At 36.2% G+C, this 24,638-nt stretch overlaps 1 protein-coding gene and 1 long non-coding RNA gene across 2 annotated transcripts in view; both read left to right on the top strand.

The window, feature by feature from the left end:
* The window catches only part of LOC128555467 (uncharacterized), a 238,562-nt gene that overhangs the window by 11,312 nt on the left and 202,612 nt on the right, over positions 1-24,638 (top strand). The gene's annotated exons all lie outside the window — the stretch shown is intronic.
* Positions 1-24,638, top strand: part of LOC123525557 (ATP-dependent RNA helicase DDX24-like) — a 56,459-nt gene that overhangs the window by 2,159 nt on the left and 29,662 nt on the right. Inside the window, exons 2-11 of the mRNA XM_045304690.2 lie at positions 4,928-5,282; positions 6,626-6,748; positions 7,510-7,658; positions 9,193-9,280; positions 12,462-12,808; positions 13,828-14,007; positions 14,483-14,593; positions 15,807-15,925; positions 18,528-18,649; positions 19,057-19,175. Of these exons, the coding sequence (XP_045160625.2) occupies positions 4,928-5,282; positions 6,626-6,748; positions 7,510-7,658; positions 9,193-9,280; positions 12,462-12,808; positions 13,828-14,007; positions 14,483-14,593; positions 15,807-15,925; positions 18,528-18,649; positions 19,057-19,175 (1,713 nt within the window). The remainder of the gene's footprint in view (positions 1-4,927; positions 5,283-6,625; positions 6,749-7,509; positions 7,659-9,192; positions 9,281-12,461; positions 12,809-13,827; positions 14,008-14,482; positions 14,594-15,806; positions 15,926-18,527; positions 18,650-19,056; positions 19,176-24,638) is intronic.

Here is a 24,638-nt window from a genome sequence, read left to right as displayed (position 1 = left end):
CCTGGAAATGACTATTGTAATTCTTTTAAATGTCATTATTGTCAAATTTTTGGTTCTTTTTGAAAGGAAGAATGATTGTGTCCAACTTTCAGTAAAAAATACTGCTATAATAGACGCCTGGTATGGGAAAATTACAATCATTTACATGACTGTACAGGCACTACATTGGAACCTGACATCAAAACTAAACACTTGTTAAATTTCACATGAATGACTTATACAATATTTTCAAAACTCATAATAATACAAAAAAAAAAACTGAAATAAAAAAGGAATTGAAAAAAAAAATCTGGCCCAGGTGAGGTTCGAACTCGCGACATCTGGTTTTCAGCGCGAACTCACTAACCACTACACCACTGTGGAGTTATGACGTCGTGTGGACAAACATAAGTCTATATAATAATGTTCGGTAATGGCAGCATGACGAAAGTCCTTTCAAAATGAAAATATTGTATTTTATTTCTTTTTTCTTTGTAGAAAATGTATTTAGCACTAATTTTTTAGTATCAAACGCGCATTTACATTTTGATTCAATATTCAGAGCAGTAAGCGAGACGCTTTTGTCAACCGTAAACAGTAAGCGTCTACTGACGTCTTTACTGATTAATTACTATGTGCATAGTGCACATGAAAAAATCCGAACAACACCGATTCCAAAAAGTACCACGAATTTTCAACATGATAGTATACACAGTTAGATCTCTCTATTCGTTTTCTTGTTCATACGTCTAACTGTAATGCGATGCTGTCGGCGCCGCTTTGCGGCGCCAGTAGTTCTGCTATTACTTTTTCCATAGGCTTACATTGTAAGAAATGACTCTGTAGGACCCTCTCAAAACTTTTGTTGCCACATGAGGTGCCATTTACCCTTTTTTTTTCTATTTCCATTCAAAGACAACCACCCTCAACTGTGCATGGAATTTAGTGGTGAATTCCAACAAGTACTTACTTCACTAAATTGCAAATTTCAAAGTTAAATATATAGCCAGGCAGCTGTAAAATACTTCAAAATGCACAGAAAACATTATATTTCCAGATTTTAAGGATATTTTCATGATTCAAAGCAACACATTTTTAACCATTCAGCTGAAGTCTCATTGAATGCTACTGGTTTCCCTACACAATTTTCAACAAGTCCGAAGCCGCCAAATAATAACAACATTTGACCATAATATGAAAAAGGCAAAGCCTCTGAGTGAGTGTAGCTTAAACGACAAAGAAACTATTTGCTGCTCAAAATAATATGTGAGAACCTATTCACTTGAAAAGAAAAAAAAATTAGTGTCAGAATACCTGTAACAGCGAATATCATACACTGGTGTCATGGTGACGACATTACTTATTTGCCGCGGTCATGTCACTTTATGCTTATTAATTCGTAACTTTATCATGACATCAGGAGTTTTAACTGACAAATCAAAGCGCTGCATTTTCAAGTACCTGCCAGTTTCCACTTGGGTAAAACGAGGAATTTTTACGATGAACATATAGTGACTTAAGTAGTAAATATCACACTATTTCGGAAGTCAAATTAGATTTTTGACTGCACATGCCCCAGGTAAAGCTACAAACTACAAAACTTTGAAGTTTCATCGAAATATTTTATGGGTTTAATGGTTTTATTTTAGTTTCAAGTTTGAGATTTTACATAAGGTGTCTATGATAAAGTCATCTAGTAAAATGTAATCATTACCCAAGTGAATTTAGTATCATTCCGCAATGTATCATACATGTTAAAATTATGAATGACAGTTTTTCCCATTTAATGGCCAATGCTTGATCTTTTAAAAGAAAATAATATTTAATTAATGCTTTTTCTACCAACTGGAAATCTTTTTTGCATTATTTTTGAGTGATAGATAATATTCAGCAATCAAATGAAGTTCTGTATTCACTGCGAACAAAGCATTTCCTTTGAGGACCTGTTCGCTAGGGTGCGCTTTTTGTAAAATAAAAGCAAAATTGAAATTATTTCCATAACATAACTTTTTAAAAATAAAGACACCTAAATGAATATAGAGACTGTAACTCAAATATGAAATTAAAAAAAAACAACAACAATTTTTCCCGACTTTAACGGAAGTAGAAAAAAATGGCGGCCCCCTGACGTCAACGAAGGTTTTTCAGCTACATCACTTTGCCTCATTCGGCACACTTTTGTTATATTCGCCTACACAAGTCAAATTTTTCATTTTTTCTATTCCACCTATCCAGAATTTATCTAACATTTGTATCTGATGTCGGACAGTGTAATTCTGTTTTCTTTTTTTGCACGCTGCGCAGAAACTTGACAGCCTTTATACTTCCTTACTGTTTACAAAAAAAGTTCAGTTCATATATATTTTCAAATAGAAAAAGAAATAAATTATAAAAGAAACATTTTGGCATGGTTAGTAACTGATTTTGGGCGCTTTGTAACTCATGCTGACGACCAGTCTGTGGAAAAGGATACAACAGAACCTGAAGACAAAGAAACAATTGCCTCGTTATATATACACTGTCTTACATGTTAATCTCTGCATCCACTGCCTTACAGGTTAATATCTGCATCCACTGCCATACAGGTTAATCTCTGCATCCACTGTCTTACAGGTTATTCTCTGCATCCACTGCCTTACAGGTTAATCTCTGCATCCACTGCCTTACAGGTTAATCTCTGCATCCACTGTCTTACAGGTTAATCTCTGCATCCACTGCCTTACAGGTTAATCTCTGCATCCACTGCCTTACAGGTTAAACTCTGCATCCACTGCCTTACAGGTTAATCTCTGCATCCACTGCCATACAGGTTAATCTCTGCATCCACTGTCTTACAGATTAATCTCTGCATCCACTGCCTTACAGGTTAATCTCTGCATCCACTGTCTTACAGATTAATCTCTGCATCCACTGCCTTACAGGTTAATCTCTGCATCCACTGCCTTACAGGTTAATCTCTGCATCCACAGCCTTACAGGTTAATCTCTGCCTCCAATGCCTTACAGGTTAATCTCTGCATCCACTGTCTTACAGGTTAATCTCTGCATCCACTGCCTTGCAGGTTAATCTCTGCATCCACTGCCTTACAGGTTAATCTCTGCATCCACTGTTTACAGGTTAAACTCTGCATCCGCTGCCTTACAGGTTAATCTCTGCATCCGCTGTCTTACAGGTTAATCTCTGCATCCACTGCCTTACAGGTTAATCTCTGCATCCACTGTCTTACAGGTTAATCTCTGCATCCACTGCCTTACAGGTTAATCTCTGCATCCACTGTCTTACAGATTAATCTCTGCATCCACTGCCTTACAGGTTAATCTCTGCATTCACTGCCTTACAGGTCAATCTCTGCATCCACGGTCTTACAGGGTAATCTCTGCATCCACTGCCTTACAGGTTAATCTCTGCATCCACTGTCTTACAGGTTAATCTCTGCATCCACTGTCATACAGGTTAATCTCTGCATCCACTGTCTTACAGATTAATCTCAGATTAATCTCTGCATCCACTGCCTTACAGGTTAATCTCTGCATCCATTGCCTTACAGGTTAATCTCAGCATACACTGTCTTACAGATTAATCTCTGCATCCATTGCCTTACAGATTAATCTCTGCATCCACTGCCTTACAGATTAATCTCTGCATCTACTGCCTTACAGATTAATCTCTGCATCCATTGCCTTACAGATTAATCTCTGCATCCACTGCCTTACAGATTAATCTCTGCATCTATTGCCTTACAGGTTAATCTCTGCATCCATTGTCTTACAGATTAATCTCTGCATCCACTGTCTTACAAGTTAATCTGCATCCACTGTCTTACAGGTTAATCTCTGCATCCACTGCCTTACAGATTAATCTCTGCATCCATTGCCTTACAGATTAATCTCTGCATCCACTGCCTTACAGATTAATCTCTGCATCTATTGCCTTACAGGTTAATCTCTGCATCCACTGCCTTACAGGTTAATCTCTGCATCCACTGCCTTACAGGTTAATCTCTGCATCCACTGTCTTACAGGTTAATCTCTGCATCCACTGCCTTACAAGTTAATCTGCATCCGCTGTCTTACAGGTTAATCTCTGCATCCACAGCCTTACTGGTTAATCTCTGCATCCAATGTCTTACAGATTAATCTCTGCATCCACTGCCTTACAGGTTAATCTCTGCATCCACTGTCTAAAAGGTTAATCTCTGCATCCACAGCCTTACAGGTTTATCTCTGCATTCACTGTCTTACAGGTTAATCTCTGCATCCACTAACTACTACAAGTATTCCTTTTCCCCAGGACTATAGTCCTATGGAGTAATCTGCAATCTGACATTCCCTTCCTTCCAACCCTGAGCAGCACAAATATCTCGGGAGGAATGCATCACCTCAAATGGTCAGAATCATCCTGAATTTCACTTTATAGAAGAATGTTTAAGAGATAATTTTCTTAACCAGTTTATAAACAGGCCGACTAGGTATATAGAGATGGTCAACAGGCAAATGTGTTAGATTTATTTAACTGATAAAGATGAAATCATCAAGAGCATAACTTATAGTGCTAATCTAGGTGCCTGTGATCAAGTAATGTTTTCTAGTAAGTTGAAATGGAATGTAATCGTGTCACTCAGGAAGATATTCAACACCGAGAAAAAGAATTTCACAAGAGAGACTATGATGCTATTAGAGATGAACTTATGACTGTTGATTGGGATAGTTTACATGATAAATCTGTCATATTGTTTTTAAAAGCAGAAATGGATTGATTCACCAAGTCTTATTAGTAACTAAGTACATTGTATTAAGAAAAAATATAAAGCATGGCAGAAATACATTCACTCATTATCAAGATGATTGCTGAAAATATTGTCGATATAGAAATGAGTGTACTAAAACAAATTTTGCGGCTGTAAATGTTGCTTTAATACACATTCACACAATTCAGTTTCTGATTTCAGGGAGGAAAGGACAAGTTACAGGTTTTTAAAGAGACAAACAAACTTATTGCTACTGCTGGAACTGATCTGCAAACAAATAAAAAAAAAGATGGTAAACAACAGAGAAAGAAAGATAAAAGAGAAAAAAATGACGGAAGCTCTGAAAAAGATAGAGTTCTTCAAAGGAAAGGAAAAAAGATGCAAAATAAAATGTTGAAACAGAAAAAGAAATTGCAGAACAAGACACTGTTAGAAGGGAAGTTGCAGTATGTCGAGGATTTAAATGAAATAATGTTGACTGAAAGTACAGAGTCTAATAAGCAAGACAGCAAGCAGAAAACAAAAAGAACAGGAGTGAAAAGAAAAAAGACTGACAGTAAGTTTGCCATTATGATTGCTAGAAGTCAAACATTATTTAGATTTGAAATGGACAGTCTAGTCATATTTTCTAATTAGTCCCCTACTCCTACTGGTGGAACACTTGAACTTCAGGAAGGGACTATAGGAATGTTGTCTATCCATCCATCTGTCTGTCTATCCACAAATCTAGATCCTGAAATTACTAAAAAGATATTCAAGCTAGGTTAAAAAAAACTTTGTATGTGAATAGAGAGCAATATGTAGATTATGCACATACATGACTTATGCCTGTAGGTCAAAGGTCAAGGCCACTATTGAAAGTCAAGTAAAAATTGTTTCTTCTCTATAATTTTTATATGCAGTGATGCATTATCTTAGTGCTATACAGAAGTGTTCTCCATGATGAGACAATGTGTTAACATATGATCTATGCTTGTCGGTCAAAAGTCGAGGTCATTTTTGAAAGTTTTCCACCAGTAGGCACAAGTAGGGGACTTCTGTATTGCCAATTGCTGCAATACTGTCACTTGTTTGTTCTGTTTTTAATGCCCCCTGCATCTACTGATGCGGGAGGCATATGGTGATTGTCCTGTCCATTTGTTCGTCCGTCCGTCTGTACGAGGTTAACCAAATGGGACCGTTTCGTCTAGCATCAATACCCCTTACTAGAATGACTTGATACTAATGCAGATGTAACCTGTGACCATTCCTCATCTGCAGACATCACCTGACCTCAGTTTGACTTTGACCTTGAACTTGACCTTGTTTTGGACTTAGGTTGCTTTGTATTGACGAGGATGCCACCGGGGGTCATCAATCGTTTATTGAACGCAGCTTCTTGTTTTAGTTCTGTAAAGATTCATGTTAAATAGTTCGGGGTTTTCTGATAACAAATATGTTGTAGTAAATGAAGTCTGTAGGAAGATCATTCGGATTTAAGGTTTGGAGGCATTGAGTGCAAGTCAGATTAATAGTACTAGACACATGCCTTAGCACTGGCTTAAGAGGAACTCTATTATAAAGTGAAATTAATTAAAATCCATGGTCCCAAAGATCTGGAATACACTTCCTAACTTTTAGGTTACTAATACTATTTTAGTAAAATTTTAACTGAGATATCATTTGACTTCAAAGTAATTAACACTAATTTTGGTTTGACTTCATATTAATTTGCACAGTACATTTTGTGACTTGATCTTTCAGAGTGTGATTGGATGTACATCTTTCAGTGTGTGATTGGATGTACATCTTTCAGTGTGTGATTGGATGTACATCATTCAGTTTGTGAATGAGTGTACATCTTTCAGTTTTAGATCAGGTATACATCTTTCAGCACGTGATTGGGTACACATTTTTCAGAACTGGATGCAAATGAAGATTTATCTGCAAAGAAGGCTAAATTGGAAACATCCGCTGAACAGAACACAGAGGCAGTTATTAAACATGGCAAGCATTTTGAACCTGCTGATAAATCATTGAAAGGTTAGAGTCTCTATATTTAGATATCTTGGCTTAACTAATGCACTTTTGGCAGACATTTGACCTTTTATCTGTTCAGAGCAACTTTTTGTTGTTATTTTATGCATGTAAAAATATCAAAACTGATCACTTCTTACATGTTAAAAGGAAACACTGCCTAGAATAGTAGTTTGCAACAAAAATGTTTATGCTTAAGAGTCAGAAGGCTTTTGTTTTAGTTTATACTTAAGTTAGTTATTTCACATGAAATTATATATTTTATCAAGGTACCATGACAGACGAAAAAACTATTATAATATTTTTTAAAAAAAATGAGTAATTTACTGCTTATTGAGACCAGTAAGCTTATTGCTTATGTGTAGGCTATTTGGTTATGTTTTAGATAATTTAAATGTAACAATCTTATCTAGAAGGTTGCAAGTTTATTCAGGTAAGTATAGAGAAACCAAGTTTAATAATCTAGAAAGCTGTTTGTCTGATACTGGTTGATGTATAGAATACAAGTGGAATAACCTAGAAGGCTGCAGGTTTCCATGATAATTTGACAAGACAACAATACATGTACATCTGAAGTTATTTGTCCTCAACTTCTGACTATGTAATCAATGGAAGTTGTCAGTTACTTGCAAGGAACAGATTTATACTGGCACAGAATCCAGAAACACTGGTTAGGTTCATTGACTGCCATTACATTAATGAAAGACTTCAAAAAATGTGTTTGAAAACCATATAAGACAAACAAACAGAACAAAGTAACATTTTAGGAATGGAAGCCTGGAAGGATTTGTTTGTGCCAAAAGAGATATTGTGGGCCCTAAAGAGCCAGGGCTTTAAAGAGCCTACACCAATACAGAGTCAGATCCTGCCATCAGCTATCAGAGATAAAATGGATGTTGTTGGGGCTGCAGAAACTGTAGGTTTTAATAAAGTTTTCTAAATGTATTGTAGATAAAAGCTAAATAAGTCTGTGGTTAGAAAGATCTGAAGTGCCACTGTGGTATAGGGGCCAATATTCAGATGCATAGATCAAAGGGCTTAATCTTTTCACATAGATCTAGTACTGTGAAATCAGTTAATTTCACTGGCATAAAATTTTGAGGTTCTGGCTAAAGTGACTGAGACTCTTTAATTTAGACTTTAAGTCCTGGATATTCATGTGTAAACATTGAATATATTAGACTTGTCTTTGTTTGCATGGATTTAATTTCATACATTGACAATTTGACACAGACATGAAATCCTTGAAAGTAATGATTTTACAGCCTGTGCTTATGTCAGAATTAGTGGTTTTAGTTTGGTGGCTTGGAATAAGATATGGACCCCGCATAAACATGTCATGCTGCTTACATACTATAGATGTTATTAAACTTGAAGCATACTTACAGGCTGTCTGCAAGAAATGGAAAAAAATACTTTTGACTATACAGATACAGATTGTCTCAGTATTTTCTGTTGAAATGGTATTACAATAGATTGATTTAATGTGACAATGTTTGATCATATACAGTCGAATATCGTTACCTCGATATCGGTTAGCTCGATGCTCCGGTTAGCACGATGTGCTTTGGTCGGTCCCGATTTTTCCCTATATATTTTAATGGTATTGATTGTCTTTACCTCGATATTATTAGCACGATTTTTTGTTCAGCTCGATGAGATTTTTCAGTCCCTTTTTCTTACCTGTACTATTCTTACACCTGGTTTCGTCGATATCACAGCTTGTCAAAAAATATTCATAGTATTTGTAAGGTGTGAAAATCAACCTATTGTTGTTCGGCGATGTATTAATTATAATCAGGTTAGTGTGTGTGTGTTTGTTTTGTTTGTTTGTTATTTAATCTTGAATCCAATTTAAATGTCAGCAAGTCTGCATTTAATTCCCAGTAATTAGTCTTTTAAAACAGCAGGCAAGCTGTTTCCAATACAACTTAATTTGGAGGAACAATTTTTCTGTTTGACGGAGTTAAAATCTGCCATTTAGTATTGAGTAATAATATGTGTATTTAACTGGAAAATTCTTGTTATCGAAGCAAAGTATCAACCAGGAACATTACCGCTGCATTCAGACTTGTTTAGGAAAGGACCCGGTAACCAATCTTGGGGGGTGGAGGGATACCTAGTAACTCTGCCAACCATGTTGTAAATGGGGAAGGACCCAGTAACCAACTGAATTAAGATGTTTAATTTGTCAGTGAAATTAAGATAGTATTTACGTTTTATATTATTTCTTTCCCCCTTCAAACCCACTAAAAAAACATGGGATATAATGACAAAATAAAGGCCCTACACAGATAGAAAATGTAGTCCCAGAAAGTCGATATCGTTACGTCGAACTTTGGATACGTCGATGCAATTTTTGCAGTCCATTGATTATCGAGGTAACAGTATTTGACTGTATTTGCTTAAAACACTATTATTTTTTTTATTTTTGCATTTCTTGATTTCAGGGTAGTGGAAAAACTCTTGCATTTGGGATACCAGTTTTGCATTTTATATTACAACAGAAAAAGCAAGAAGCAGACAGACTTTTACAAGGTAACCTGACATCTTAGAATTCATAGTATGAATTTCATACTCCTTATTATGTTCTTTATGTTCTAAAGTATTTCATTATGCATTTGGTATACATATTCTGTAGGGATAGTATACGTTTTTTTGTGTATTAATGTCTGCAGATGCCCGTGGGCATGTTCGTGACCAAGACCAAAGGTCTGGGTCACAAACATATCCCAAGGGTATCTGCAGATGTTAATACACAAAACACAGGTTTTTGTTTGAAATTTTACATGTAGGTAGGTTTCTTAAAAACTACTATGCTGAATGCTTTCAAACTTAACACGTATTTCAGCATCTTGAGTTGACCTCACAGATCAAGTTACTGAATTCTAGCTTGTATTTTGTCACAATTATGCCCCTTTTTAACATAGAAATTTTGTGAAAGTATTGCATGTAAGTAGGTTTATCAGAAGTTACTTGACTGAATGTTTTAAAACTCATTACAAGTTTTTTGCATCATAAGTTGATCTCACAGATCAGGTTTCATAACTTAGGCTCACATTTTGTCAAAATTGTGTCCCTTTTTAACCAGGTTTTCAACGAAAACCTGAGTTATTAGATTGGGGTAGATGTCGGTCGGGCGGGCGGGCGGCGGCGGCGGCGGCGTCAAACTGGTGTTTCCGGTCAATAACTTTTGTTTCGGTAAAGATATTTGAATAAAACTTGGTATGTATGTAGCTTATATCAAGACAAAGGCTGGGATTGATTTTGGGGTTTCTGGGGTCAAGGTCAAGGTCACTGTTACTTAAAATAGAAAAAGGGTTTCCGGTCAATAACTTTTGTTTCGGTAAAGATATTTGAATAAAACTTGGTACATATGTAGCTTATATCAAGACAAAGGCTGGGATTGATTTTGGGGTTTCTGGGGTCAAGGTCAAGGTCACTGTTACTTAAAATAGAAAAAGGGTTTCCGGTCAATAACTTTTGTTTCGGTAAAGATATTTGAATAAAACTTGGTATGTATGTAGCTTATATCAAGACAAAGGCTGGGATTGATTTTGGGGTTTCTGGGGTCAAGGTCAAGGTCACTGTTACTTAAAATAGAAAAAAGGTTTCCGGTCAATAACTTTTGTTTCGGTAAAGATATTTGAATAAAACTTGGTATGTATGTAGCTTATATCAAGACAAAGGCTGGGATTGATTTTGGGGTTTCTGGGGTCAAGGTCAAGGTCACTGTTACTTAAAATAGAAAAAGGGTTTCCGGTCAATAACTTAACTTAGGAATGAGCTATCATGATGAAACTTGGTGTATAGCAAACTTATATAAAGTTGTAGCTTGGGATTGATTTTGGGGTTTCTGGGATCAAGGTCAAGGTCATTGTTACTAAAAATAGGGTTAGGGTTAGGTTAGGGTTAGGGTTAGCATATCTTCTACATGCATGGAGGGATTTTGATGAAAGTTGGCACAATTGTTCACCATCATGAGACGGAGTGTCATGCGCAAGAACCAGGTCCCTAGGTCTAAGGTCAAGGTCACACTTAGAGGTCAAAGGATACAAGAATGAAAAGTTTGTCCGGAGCATATTTTCTTCATGCATAGAGGGATTTTGATGTAACTTGGCACAATTATACACCATCATGAGACGAAGTGTCTTGCGCAGTTCCATTCTTTAGAATTACTTCCCTTTGTTGTTACTATAAATAGCTTATATTGTAACTTTTTCATTACTAGACGTAGGGAAAAATCGAGACCACTTTTCTGTAGTACAACATGCATGTTACATCCAATTTTGAGGTGTATTTTGACCAATCTCTACCTGGTAAGGATTTCTGTGTGGACTTAAAATTATTTTTTTTTTTTTTTTTTTTTTTTTTTTTTTTTTTTTTTTTTTAAAGATTAACTTTCCTTAGTTGTTACTATAAATAACTTATATTGTAACTTTTTTTATAATTGACCGTAGGGAAAAACCAAGACCACTTTTCTGTGGTACAACATAGTTGTTACTTTCTAATTTTAGGTGAATTTTAAGGTATCTCTACCTGGTAAGGAGTTTTTTTGTGGACTTAGAAAAACAAAAGAATTACAGTGATTACTAAACAACCACAAAATTAAAATTACATCTGCAAATACAGGTGCTAGAGTAAAGAAATTTGCTGTGACGGGCGTATATTGTGACATTCTGGCACTCTTGTTTATTCTTATGAAAAGTGTTGAAAACCTGGTTTCGTGGCATTGCCGCGTTTCTTGTTTCGAACTATTCACAAGTCTGCAGTGTCATGAAATGACCATTCTGAACCCGGTTCCATAATGTCAGACATACAGTTTAAAATTATGTCCTTTTTTCAGCACAATTCTTTTGAAATGCTTGTTCTATAGTGTATGATAATATCATGTAATTACCCCTCATTAATACTAGTAGCTAAATCTCCATTTTGATTTCAATATAATTCTAGTTTTACATTTGTATTTGACAAAGTATAGACAAGTTTGAAAATTATGTGTAGCTCCGAAATTCATTTATTTCCAATCTCTCTTGCCTTCATAATCAGGAAAGGCAAAAGAAGCAAGAGTAATTTTATGATCTTGCATTTCTTCTAAATTTCAGCTAGATATAGAATTGTTAATGCAAATCCCTTGACAAATATGATACCAACAGTTCTCATATCCATATCATTAGCTAAAGTATGTTTATCAAATTTATACTTACGCTGATTAACTCTATCTTGGTTTAGTCAGAATAGGAAAATTAATATCAAAAAAATATCTACTGTGAAAAATTTGCAAGTATTAAGCGCATAGTAAACATAAATGAGCCGCGCCATGAGAAAACCAACATAGTGGCTTTGCGACCAGCATGGATTCAGACCAGCCTGCGCATCCGTGCAGTCTGGTCAGGATCCATGCTGTTCGCTTTCAAAGTCTATTGCAATTAGAGAAACTGTTAGCGAACAGCATGGATCCTGTCTGGATCCATGCTGGTCGCAAAGCCACTATGTTGGTTTTCTCATGGCGCGGCTCAAATATGGGTAAATAATCAGATGTTAAAGTTTCGGACACATCCATTACTTGAGCAAAGTCAGATTAACCACCTTTAAGCTTTCATTGATGACTTACCTGTGACAAAACAAAGAGCAAAATAACAGCAGTGAGTTTTGTGTTATTTTATAACTAAATGTGACTAACCAAACCAAACCAATGTAACTGTTAATATTTCTTCAGATGTTGATGAGGAGGAAGATGAATCATTGTCTGACATTGAAGATGATTCAAATGAAAAAGATAAAGAAGACTTAGAGGAAGAAGACGATAGTGCTGATAGTGACAATGATTCTGGTAATGATGATGATGATGATAATGATGATAATGATGATAATGATGATGATGCACAAACTGATGAAGATAATGTAGGGGAAAGCAATATGGTTAGAGATAGTGTTGATGATGATGACGACGAGGATATAGAGGAAAATGTTGAGGTAGATGATGGTGATGATGGAAAGACTGAAACTTCAGGAGAAGTTGCTGATAAAGAAGTGTCTTTAGACGAAGAACTAGAAGAATTGCAGGTAAATATGAATTATCTTTTTATCTATCATGCATTTAATTATAGTTTATACTCAATCTCTATATCAGTAAATAATACAAAGTTGTTACTTAGTTTAAATACTCTTTTTTATTTGGCATAACTGGCGTTAACAAACACCAGATTGAAAAGTATGACTAGATAAGAATAATGACATATTTCAAAGTATCTGCATAGATGAACTTATATCAGATAAAGTCTGGTGTAGAAAGTGAGCCAGTATGCCTCCTTCTTTCTTGGGAGTAGAGGCTTGAGAGTAAAGCCTAACGCCACTCTGCTAAGAAAGAAGGAAGAGACTGGCTCACCTATAACCAGTTGGCATTACTCAACAAGGAGAAGCGATGGGGATGGATGGTGGATAAGCACTGTTACTCGGCTGTGTTGATCTAAACACGGACTAGAAACAAAGAACTGTGTTTCGGTGGCTGACACATGCTTTCGCGTGATTTTGAACAAAGAGCTTATGTTTCAGTGGCTGGATTTGATCACGTGATGCATTTATTATAATGAGCGTGGAAATTTTGTGTATTCGTCACATGATGCATTTCTAAAAACGAGGCTCCAGAAGTTGATGTTTTCCAACGCTAAACGAAAGTAGAATTTGTGTATTCATTAAAGCACTTGTTGTCACATGATACATTAATGAAAATGAGGCTCCGAAGGTTACACTGAGGTAAACAGAAGTATATGTGTGTATTCGTTACGCGCTAGCTTTTAAATGAGATTACGAAACGAAAGTAGATTCGTCGCGTCTATACATACATTTCTTATAAACCAGGTTTATTACATAAACTTCCATTACTGGTCATGAGCTGATGAAATAAAAACATCATCAGAAGAAAATGCAGCAGGTCAGATTGAAATAGGTTAAAATTTATGATTTAAATTCTATATTTAAATCTGTGCTACAGTGCTAGGGATGCAAAATGGTGGTAAAAACAAACTTTTTCTGGGTGTTTCTGTTCAGAATTGAATCATATAGTTTTGTACAACTTTTTCCAGAATGATGATATTGGATGTGTTAAGGTGATAAAAGATGTAGATTTTAGCTGGCTGAAGGAACCAGAGGTGAAGAAACAGGCAGCAACACATCCTCCTGCACTTATACTTGAACCAACTAGAGAACTAGCAATACAAGTTAGAAACCATCTCCGTGCAGCTGCACAGTACACAGATATATCAGTAAAAGCAAATTTCATTGGAAATTATATGGTGTTTAAAATAGAATAAAGGTGTAAAATAATTCTGTATTCAGTTACGTTATGATTTTGTAAACCCTTCCAGCTAGCTAAATGGAGAGAGCTACAGGCTTCACTTTGCAAGGTGCTCTCTGTTCTAATTAGTAAAATAAGCACTGTCATTTGCCTCTTAGTTTATAGAAGTGAAGCTGTTAGTACATGTTATATACTCACAGCTGATACTAGGTCAAAATTGTTAGGAACAGAACAAATACTACAGTCATCATTCCTTAGATCTCAAAAGAAGAATCTTATTTATGTATAGATGTGTCATTTCAGAAATAAAAACTTCAGGCATGAGATTTAAATGTGTAAATGTTGTTTATCGAAAACATAAGGTTGGGTCTTTTTACATGGCAATTTTATTGCCTATGTCTGATAACATCAGTTGAGTAGCAAACCATTTCATGTATTTTCAGGTAGAAGCTATTGTTGGTGGACTAGCAATGCCTAAACAACAAAGAATTCTGAAGAAATGTCCAGATATACTTGTTGCTACGCCTGGTAGACTTTGGGAGCTTGTACAACAGGTATGTTACATACTATGAAATTGCTTAATTTCATAAACATAAATTTTCGAAGTTTTAGCCCTTCATTTCATAATCCTATACCTTACAACTTGACCGCTGCATCCACTGTGTAGTATAATGGCAGACTCTGCACAGGAATATTGTCAGTCAACCCTGTAACTGAGCAAGTCACTTGACAATGGTAAAACCATGTCTGCACAGGAATATTGTCAGTCAACCCTGTAACTGAGCAAGTCACTTGACAATGGTAAAACCATGTCTGCACAGGAATATTGTCAGTCAACCCCGTAACTGAGCAAGTCACTTGACAATGGTAAAACCATGTCTGCACAGGAATATTGTCAGTCAACCCCGTAACTGAGCAAGTCACTTGACAATGGTAAAACCATGTCTGCACAGGAATATTGTCAGTCAACCCCGTAACTGAGCAAGTCACTTGACAATGGTAAAACGATGTCTGCACAGGAATATTGTCAGTCAACCCCGTAACTGAGCAAATCACTTGACAATGGTAACACCATGTCTGCACAGGAATATTGTCTGTCAACCCTGTAACTGAGCAAGTCACTTGACAATGGTAAAACCATGTCTGCACAGGAATATTGTCAGTCAACCCCGTAACTGAGCAAATCACTTGACAATGGTAAAACCATGTGATTGTAAAATGGCAACACTTTTCAATGCCTGGTAAATCAAATACTTGCCATATCTTCAGGCATATTGACATTTATGCTTCAGCCTTTAAGAACATGATGAAAGTGTTTGATAAGTTTATATTTTGCTGTAAGCTGTTCGTCAAATTCTTTGACTGTACTCAAACTACTTTCAAATAATTTCATTGCATTCATTGAGTGGTGTATGCCACAACACCAAAAAAGAAGTAAATAGTGTTCATGTATCATGTTTACTCATGCTACAAGCAAAATATTTTATATTTAACTATTGAGATATAAACATTTTGCAGCAAAATTATAAAATGAAAAATATATAATGGTAGAATACAAGTCTTTTCATAGTGGTCCAATGGTTAAAGGTTTTTATTAATAGCTCAAGGTCTAAACAAAATAATCTTATGTGCAAATGAAATAGTACAGGGTTAGGAATTACTATAATAGGGCTAAATAACTGTATTTATGTAACAGTGCTCTGTAACATGTTATACATGGTACTAATTAAGTGATTCTGTTTCTCAGTTATACATTCTTTTATCTAGGGTGAAGTATACTTGTCAGAGATAGAGAAAACCTGCCACCTGGTGGTAGATGAGGCAGATAGAATGACAGAAAAAGGTCACTATGAGGAGCTTGCCAAACTGCTTGAGAAAATGAAAAGGTTTGAATACTGTTATTAAGTTTGTATACACTGTCAAAGAGGATATAAAGCTTTTTATCCCTCCAGAACACAAAGTGCTTGAGATGAGCTGTTGTGACCACTCACTGACCTTCAGACATATGTCCAGCCATAGTACTTCTCCTGAGTTTTCTTTAAATGACATCTACATTGTACTCTGAAACCATAAGTAGGAAAATATGAAACTTGACCTGGATGGTTTTTTGGGGTGGTCCTCTTCCAAAATTGTTCAAATGGTTCTGCTTGCTTTCACAAAGGGGCCACCAGAACTGAAAAAGACAATCTTCAAATAATATCTCCCAAAACCCTGGCTTAAAATAATTTCATAGAAATGTTCTTTGGGTGACTTTCTACCAAGATTGTTCAGTTTATTATGGCCACCAGGATATGTGATCACTTTTCCCTGTATGTGCATAGTAGTAACTTTAAAAGTCTTGTCAGGAATTGTTGGCATTCTTTTAAAATATTTTCAAAAAAGTGATCCCAAGTTGAACTTCTAGCAGTATTTTGCAAATTATTCTGATTCATCGAAAAACATGGCTGCCAGAGGGCCTGGTCACTTTCCCCTGTATTTTATATTGAAAAACATGGCTGCCAGAAGGCCTGGTCACTTTCCCCTGTATTTTATATTGAAAAACATGGCTGCCAGAAGGCCTGGTCACTTTCCCCTGTATTTTATATTGAAAAACATGGCTGCCAGAAGGCCTGGTCACTTTCCCCTGTATTTTATATTGAAAAACATGGCTGCCAGAGGGCCTGGTCACTTTCCCCTGTATTTTATATTGAAAAACATGGCTGCCAGAGGGCCTGGTCACTTTCCCCTGTATTTTATATAGAAAAACATGGCTGCCAGAGGGCCTGGTCACTTTCCCCTGTATTTTATATTGAAAAACATGGCTGCCAGAGGGCCTGGTCACTTTCCCCTGTATTTTATATTGAAAAACATGGCTGCCAGAGGGCCTGGTCACTTTCCCCTGTATTTTATATTGAAAAACATGGCTGCCAGAGGGCCTGGTCACTTTCCCCTGTATTTTATATTGAAAAACATGGCTGCCAGAGGGCCTGGTCACTTTCCCCTGTATTTTATATAGAAGGCAAAGAAAATGTATTGATACAAACTGTTGGCCCCAGTTGGTCTAATTTTGAAAATGATTCACATGTTCCTTTGGTTGTTCAATCTATTCTGATCTGTTAAAAAACAAGGCAACTAAAGTTAAAAAGCCTTGTTATTTTCTCTATATGAATTTATCGGGAAATTTGAAAAAATCATCTGGCCTAATTTCCAAGTAATTTCATTGAAATTTTTTGTTGTTGAACTACTAAAATTATTCAAATTACTCTGATTCATCAAAAACATGGCGGCCAGTTTCCCTATATAGATATTTTGTTGCAACTTTAAAAAATGTTCCTTGTCAGAAATTGTAGATTGCATTTTGAAATAATTTCACAGAAGTGTTCCTTGAATGACAATCTTCCAGATTGTTCGCATGATTTGTTAAAAACAATGTGCCAGGCAGACTTAAAAATAGAAAAATCTTCAACACCATCTGAAACCACAGGTTCAATTTTCAAATCCACTACTAAAATTGTTAAAAAGCAGCTGGCTTGATTTGTCAAAAAAAAAATGGCTGCAAGGGGTCTAATTTTACTTAAGATATATAACTCTATGAAAATATTTAAAATCTACTCCCCTGATTGTGTTGGGAAACTCTGAGTGATTGGGCCATCGTGGCTTATATTTTACAAACTACATGACTGCTCTTACAAATAAACAATGTCCAAAACTCAATGATTTTCTTTCAGTTGAAATAAGAAATGATATAGAAAATGGAACTTGTGGTTTACTTCATTTATTTGTTAAAATGGTGGTCCAGTAAGATACTCGTGTAGTAAAGCTATTCAGCATCGCATTGAACTGTTTGTGGTTCAGTAACCTAAAAGAATCTACATCTTCATAATGTATTTGATCTTTTAAGCAACTTTCAGGACCTCCTTGGCTTAATGGTTAAAAAAGATTACTGACTTCAAATGGCCCTTCATGATGTATGTTTAATACCTTGTTTTGAGTGTAGAACTCTCCATGCAAGGAAGCAATCCTGCTGACCTATGGAAGATCAGTGGTTTTATCCAGGTGCCTGCCAATGCCCGAAACAACATATGAAGGGGCACCTTGAGTCTTCCTCCAGCAGTAAAGGATGGAAAGTCACTGTATGATCTTAATTGTGTCGGTGTTACTCTAAACACAACAAAAACGACAACAACAAAAATACATATTTAAGCAACTGTCATTGTTGTATGTAGAACCATTGTCTGTGTAACGCAGGCGGAGTTGAAACCTATTTATTTTGCATTGATTGCAGAGGAAGTTCTCATAAATTTCTACTGTGCGCAGTGCATGATGAGTCTTACCTGGAGTTCTGACTGGTACCTGATCCCATCTTTGGGATTGTGGAGACTGGAGTCAAATTTTATTCTTGATGCCTCTGTATCAGGAGTCTTGACACTGTGTCACTGTGCTTACTTTGAAGGTTGACTGTTTTGTTGTGACAGTGATCTGATTGCAAAAATTCATTGATTATTTCAGAGACCCAGATCGGCAGAATCGACATACTTATGTGTTCTCTGCCACTCTCACTTTAATCCACTCTGGGCCTCAGAGAATAGTGAAGAAAAAGAAGAAAAAATGGGATGAAAAACAGAAATTGAGTAAGTGAAAACCGGTTTCTTTTCCACTTATTAAAGGCTGAATCTGAAGTTTATTGTCCCTACCATACCCCATAAACTAGCTCAGTTTGTAGAGCACTGGATTATGAAAGGGAAAGTGTGTTCTGCAATGGTCTAACAGAATAAAATGGGTCTCAAGTCATTATTTCTCTTCTGATTCTCTGATTCATGTGTGCATATTGTCACTTGCAGAGCATTGGTATAGAATCCAGGAAATTTATGCTCATTCCTAACTAAATTACCTTAGGAAAATAAGTAGAACAATAACACCTGAACAAACCAGTGCCAACCCTTGCTAGCTACCAAGTGACAATAAACCACAAACAAGTGCAAGATGTCCTTATACAACATTATAGTATTATCATAGATCAAATTTATTTGCCTTTCAGCATATTTGATGAGGAAGATGGGATTAAAGCCAAAACCAAAGGTAGTAGATATCACAAGGAAGGTTGGTACAGTGGAAACTCTGACAGAGGCAAGAATTAATTGTACCAAGGAAGAAAAGGTGTGTCAATAATATTGTATGTAGTTTGAAATAAATGAAGTTAAATTGTAAGAGGCCCCACCCAGGGGATGCCAAGTTTTACATAGATTTACATGTATATAGGAAAAACCTTTAAAAATCTTCTTGTCTGAAACCACAAGACCTAGGCCTTTGATATTTGGTTTGTAGCATTGCCTTGTGATCCTCTACCATGAGTATTCAAATTATGTCCCTGGGTTGAAAAGAGGCCCTGCCCTGGGGGTCCCAAGTTTTACATAGACATATACAGGAATTTTTTTAAAAATATTCTTGTCTAAAAGTTCAAGGCGTAGGCCTTTGAGTTTTGGTATGTAGCATTGTGTAGTGGACCTCTAACAAGATTGTTCAGATTATGCCCCTTGGGTGAAAAGAGGCCCCACCCTGGGGGTCACTTGTAATATGAGTTATATAGGAAAAAATACTTCAAAAATTATCAGATCATATTTCCTAGACTAGAATTACCTGATGACCCCAAGTAATTATGGGTCACCTGACTGTGACCTTGACCTACTGACCTAATTTCTTGTTTTTAGCTCACCAGAGCACAAAGTGCTCAAGGTGAGCTATTGTGAACGGTCATTGTCCGGCGTCCTTCGCATGCGTCGTCCATTGTCTGTCAACATTTGCCTTGTGAACACTCTAGAGGCCACATTTGTAGCCTAATCTTTATGAAACTTGGTCAGAATGTTAGTCTTGATGGTCTCTAGGTCAAGTTCGAAACTGGGTCATGTTCGGTCAAAAACTAGTTCAGTAGGCCAGATCAAAGGAAAAGCTTGTGAACACTCTAGAGGCCACATTTGTGGACCCAATCTTAATGAAACTTGGTCAGAATGTTTGTCTTGATGATCTTTAGGTCAAGTTTGAAACTGGGTCATGTTTGAACAAAAACTAGGTCAGTAGGCCAGATCAAAGGAAAAGCTTGTGAACACTCTAGAGGCCACATTTATGACCCAATCTTAATGAAACTTGGTCAGAATGTTTGTCTTGATGATCTCTAGGTCAGGTTCGACACTGGGTCATGTGGGTTCGAAAAGTAGGTCAGTAGGCCAGATCAAAGAAAAAGCTTGTGAACACTCTAGAGGCCACATTTGTGACCCAATCTTTATGAAACTTGGTCAGAATGTTTGTCTTGATGATATCTAGGTCAGATTCGAAACTTGGTCATGTTTGATCAAAAACTAGGTCAGTAGACTAGATTAAAGGAAAAGCTTGTGAACACTCTAGAGGCCACATTTGTGACCCAATCTTTATGAAACTTGGTCAGAATGTTTGTCTTGATGATATCTAGGTCAGGTTTGAAACTGGGTCATGTTGGTTCAAAAACTAGGTCAGTAGGCCAGATCAAAGGAAAAGCTTGAGAACACCCTAGAGGCCACATTTGTGACCCAATCTTTATGAAACTTGGTCAAAATGTTTGTCTTGATAATATCTAGGTCAGGTTCGAAACTGGGTCATGTGGGGTCAAAAACTAGGTCAGTAGGCCAGATCAAAGGAAAAGCTTGTGAACACTCTAGAGGCCACATTTGTGACCCAGTCTTTATGGAACTTGGTCAGAATGTTTGTCTTGATGATTTCTAGGTCAGTTTCGAAACTGGGTCATGTGGGTTCAAAAAGTAGGTCAGTAGGCCAGATCAAAGGAAAAGCTTGTGAACACTGTAGAAGCCAATGTTTTGACTCAGTCTTCATGAAATTTGGTCAGAATGTTTGTCTTGATGATTTCTAGGTCAAGTTCGAAACTGAGACATGTGGGGTCAAAAACTAGGTCAGTAGGCCAGATTAAAGGAATAGCTTGTGAACACTCTAGATGCCACATTAATTTTTGTGACCCAATCTTTATGAAATTTGGTCAGAATGTTTGTCTTGATGATCTTTAGGTCAAGTTCGAAACTGGTTCATGTGGGATTAAAAACTAGGTCAGTAGGCCAGATCAAAGGAAAAGCTTGTGAACACTCTAGAGGCCGCATTTGTGACCCAATCTTAATGAAACTTGGTCAGAATGTTTGTCTTGATGATCTCTAGATCAAGTTTTAATCTGGGTCTTTAGCACGGTGGAGGAACTGTTACACGAGACTCGGTTGTGGAGGATATCATGTTACAGATTTAAGATGCTTCTGTTACGGTATTCCTGGATAACGTTACAGCATTCGGAGGATAATAATAGCTGTCGATATTTTGTTTGCCAAAGATGTGGTAAAGATTTATCTCTTTTTCCAAAAATAAAAATTGTTTTTCTAGATCAGTGATATGCACGTCTGTTGAGACATGGCTTAACCTGCGAAACACAGTATATTGATGTCAATCAAGTGTTTTATGAAAAAATTCGAAATTTTGATAGAAAAATATCTAAAAGAAATTGATTAAAAGATATTCCAACCGTATTTCATGCAAATTTGCATTGATTAAAACCCTCTTCAGGCATGGACTTATAAAACGAGGTAGAAAAATTACTGTTGATCTAATATTTCGTGGTTTTATAGAATGTTGCAGTCTAGCCGGATATGTTACAGTTGTGGGGTGCTGCTTTTGAATGTGTTACAGATTTAGGATGATACTTTTTCCTTCTTCAGGATTCTGTAGTTAGATGTAAATACTGCTAAACAACATTTATTTTGTCATTTGAGGCAGTCAGACATGTACTAGAGTGGCGTTGCTGTAACGATGTTTAAAAACACAGGAAAGTCCACCTAACGGGAGAAGATATCGGTTGTGATATGTCAAGAATCACATATGATGAACAGTTGATGATACAAGTTATGCAGAGCAAATCTCCCTCCCTTTTTCATGCAAATTGACCGATCGTTCGAACAATCTCTAAATACATCGGTTGTTAAATGTTTTTCCATAACCTCTAAATAAATCACTAAAGATATCGCGGAGCGAAATCGAAAAATGTTTTAAGTGTGTATTTATTTATATTCACATAGATTAGTTACTTTCGTTCAAATCTAAAAAGAGAGTTACTATGTTTATAAGGTAACTCCTAATTTTTGAATAACCCGAATTTAATGTGCTCGTGCTCACGTTACGCAATGCCTACAGTCCTGAGACATGCCTTCTAATGGCGCACAATTCTGAAAAGCCCTTGCCACCGTCATACACACAAAGACAAAGACGCATATACCTTTAGATGAAAATCCTGAAACATTATCCATTTTAACTATGAACTGCGTATAAAATCCTCTGTTAAATGATTTAGGCTCCTAACTGTGACCAGACAGATTCAACGCTTCAGATTAGCCTATTTGGTTGTGCATGCTTGCCAAATCTTCATTGCGCAGATGCATATCTGCTTGTAGGCAGCTACGCGCCTGCAGGTAGACTATGATTCGATGGTTGTTCCAACAGTAAACACGTATACATGTTTAACAAAAAAGAATCTTTTGTTATTTGAAATGAAATTTTTATTGCACATGTGCGAGTTGTCGTGAGAAAAGCCAATTAATTTCTTAAGTTCTCCATTACCGATTCCAAGAGGATATTTTCTTTTAAGCTTATTAGTAATTGAAATCGTTGATAAAGACACGCATTGCTAAGCTTTTCTGAAGCTAGGACACATCGTTTGCTAGCTTAATACATGTAGCATAAACAGGTACTGTTTATGAAAGAACAGCTTATTAAAGTGCAAACGACGATTCAATGTGAACTGGTGATTATGGTATCATATACATTAGATATAGAACACTAGCTTTCCATTGAAAATGTTTATATATCATTTTATTATATATAGCTGTTGAATCAGATTTAGAATTTCGAAATTAGAAAAAAAATGCACTTGGTATAATATATTTGTTACATCTCACAAAAAATCCCGCATAATTCATGGTATCAAAATTTTATTTGCTATCCTGGTATTGTATATTGTCAAAATGTATTCCAAAAATTATCATCCTAAATCTGTAACACATCCAGAAGGAATAAGGTCAGTAATTCGGTCGAAAATGTGCTTCCGTGGTGTAGTCGAAAGAAGTCCATAATAAATAGATCCTAATTTTCCCATTTTCTGCGTAAATTCGTGTAGAACGAGTGCTTTCATCACACTTTTTCGCTACTAGAATACATTCTGCATGAAATGGGACGGTTTTCATGTTCATACAACCCACATGGCAAGTTTTGCAGATCGAAACCGGAAGTAGGTGTTTATTGCGCGGAGGAGAGCAAATATGCGCCATTTTTAGGGTAGCAGACCACAACTGACTGGCATTTCACTAGGAACTATTCAACCCCCTATTTTCTTTTCATTTTTTCGTTAGTTTGTGATAGAACTTTCATGAAAAATTGGTGTAGGAAAAAGTGATGTTCTCTAAAGATACGTAAAGACGACATGAAGTTGTCGTTTTTATATGAAACAAAGAAGGATTTGAATTACTGACCTTTAACCTATAAGAGCTGAAATAAGACTATTCTCGAGACACAACGCAATTAGTCTTTATAGCCATAAATCGGTTGTATATGATATAAAAGAGTGTTTCCAGTGCAAAATAATAATGAAATTCGACATTTTTTGAATTTTGACCTTATTTTATGTATATGCGCCTATTTCAGCAGCGATTTCTGGGATTAAAAGGCCAATACTTTGTCTCCAGAATGTCAGAAAATGCACAAAATGCATCCTTCTGGGTCTTATTCATGACGGAATGAATGATATTTCAAAATCCCAGTGAAAAATGATGCAAAAGAGTGGAACTTTTACCAAAATATACAATAAAAGGTCCATAAGTCCAAAATTTAGCCCTTTAAATGGGTAGGGGGTGGCTTCTATTAAATGTCTATATTTCTCTAAAATCTCGAAATTTCACAATGAAACTTGGCAGTATGTTTGGTATTACATCTTTCTTGGAAATAGAGATGAAAATGGTGTGAAATTTGATAAGAAACATTTCTTGTAGGAATAAGGTCAGTAATTCGGTCGAAAATGTGCTTCCGTGGTGTAGTCGAAAGAAGTCCATAATAAATAGATCCTAATTTTCCCATTTTCTGCGTAAATTCGTGTAGAACGAGTGCTTTCATCACACTTTTTCGCTACTAGAATACATTCTGCATGAAATGGGACGGTTTTCATGTTCATACAACCCGCATGGCAAGTTTTGCAGATCGAAACCGGAAGTAGGTGTTTATTGCGCGGAGGAGAGCAAATATGCGCCATTTTTAGGGTAGCAGACCACAACTGACTGGCATTTCACTAGGAACTATTCAACCCCCTATTTTCTTTTCATTTTTTCGTTAGTTTGTGATAGAACTTTCATGAAAAATTGGTGTAGGAAAAAGTGATGTTCTCTAAAGATACGTAAAGACGACATGAAGTTGTCGTTTTTTATATGAAACAAAGAAGGATTTGAATTACTGACCTTTAACCAGAAGAAGCACCCCACAACTGTAACATTCTATAAAACAACGAAAAATTAGACCCACATTGATTTTTCTACCTCGTATTATAACTGCATGCCT

The sequence above is a fragment of the Mercenaria mercenaria genome, chromosome 3, assembly GCF_021730395.1.
Source record: "Mercenaria mercenaria strain notata chromosome 3, MADL_Memer_1, whole genome shotgun sequence".
In the NCBI taxonomy this organism is placed as follows: Eukaryota; Metazoa; Mollusca; class Bivalvia; order Venerida; family Veneridae; genus Mercenaria; species Mercenaria mercenaria.
The sequence above is the reverse complement of the archived record's forward strand: the minus strand, read 5'-3'. Positions and strand labels throughout refer to the sequence as shown.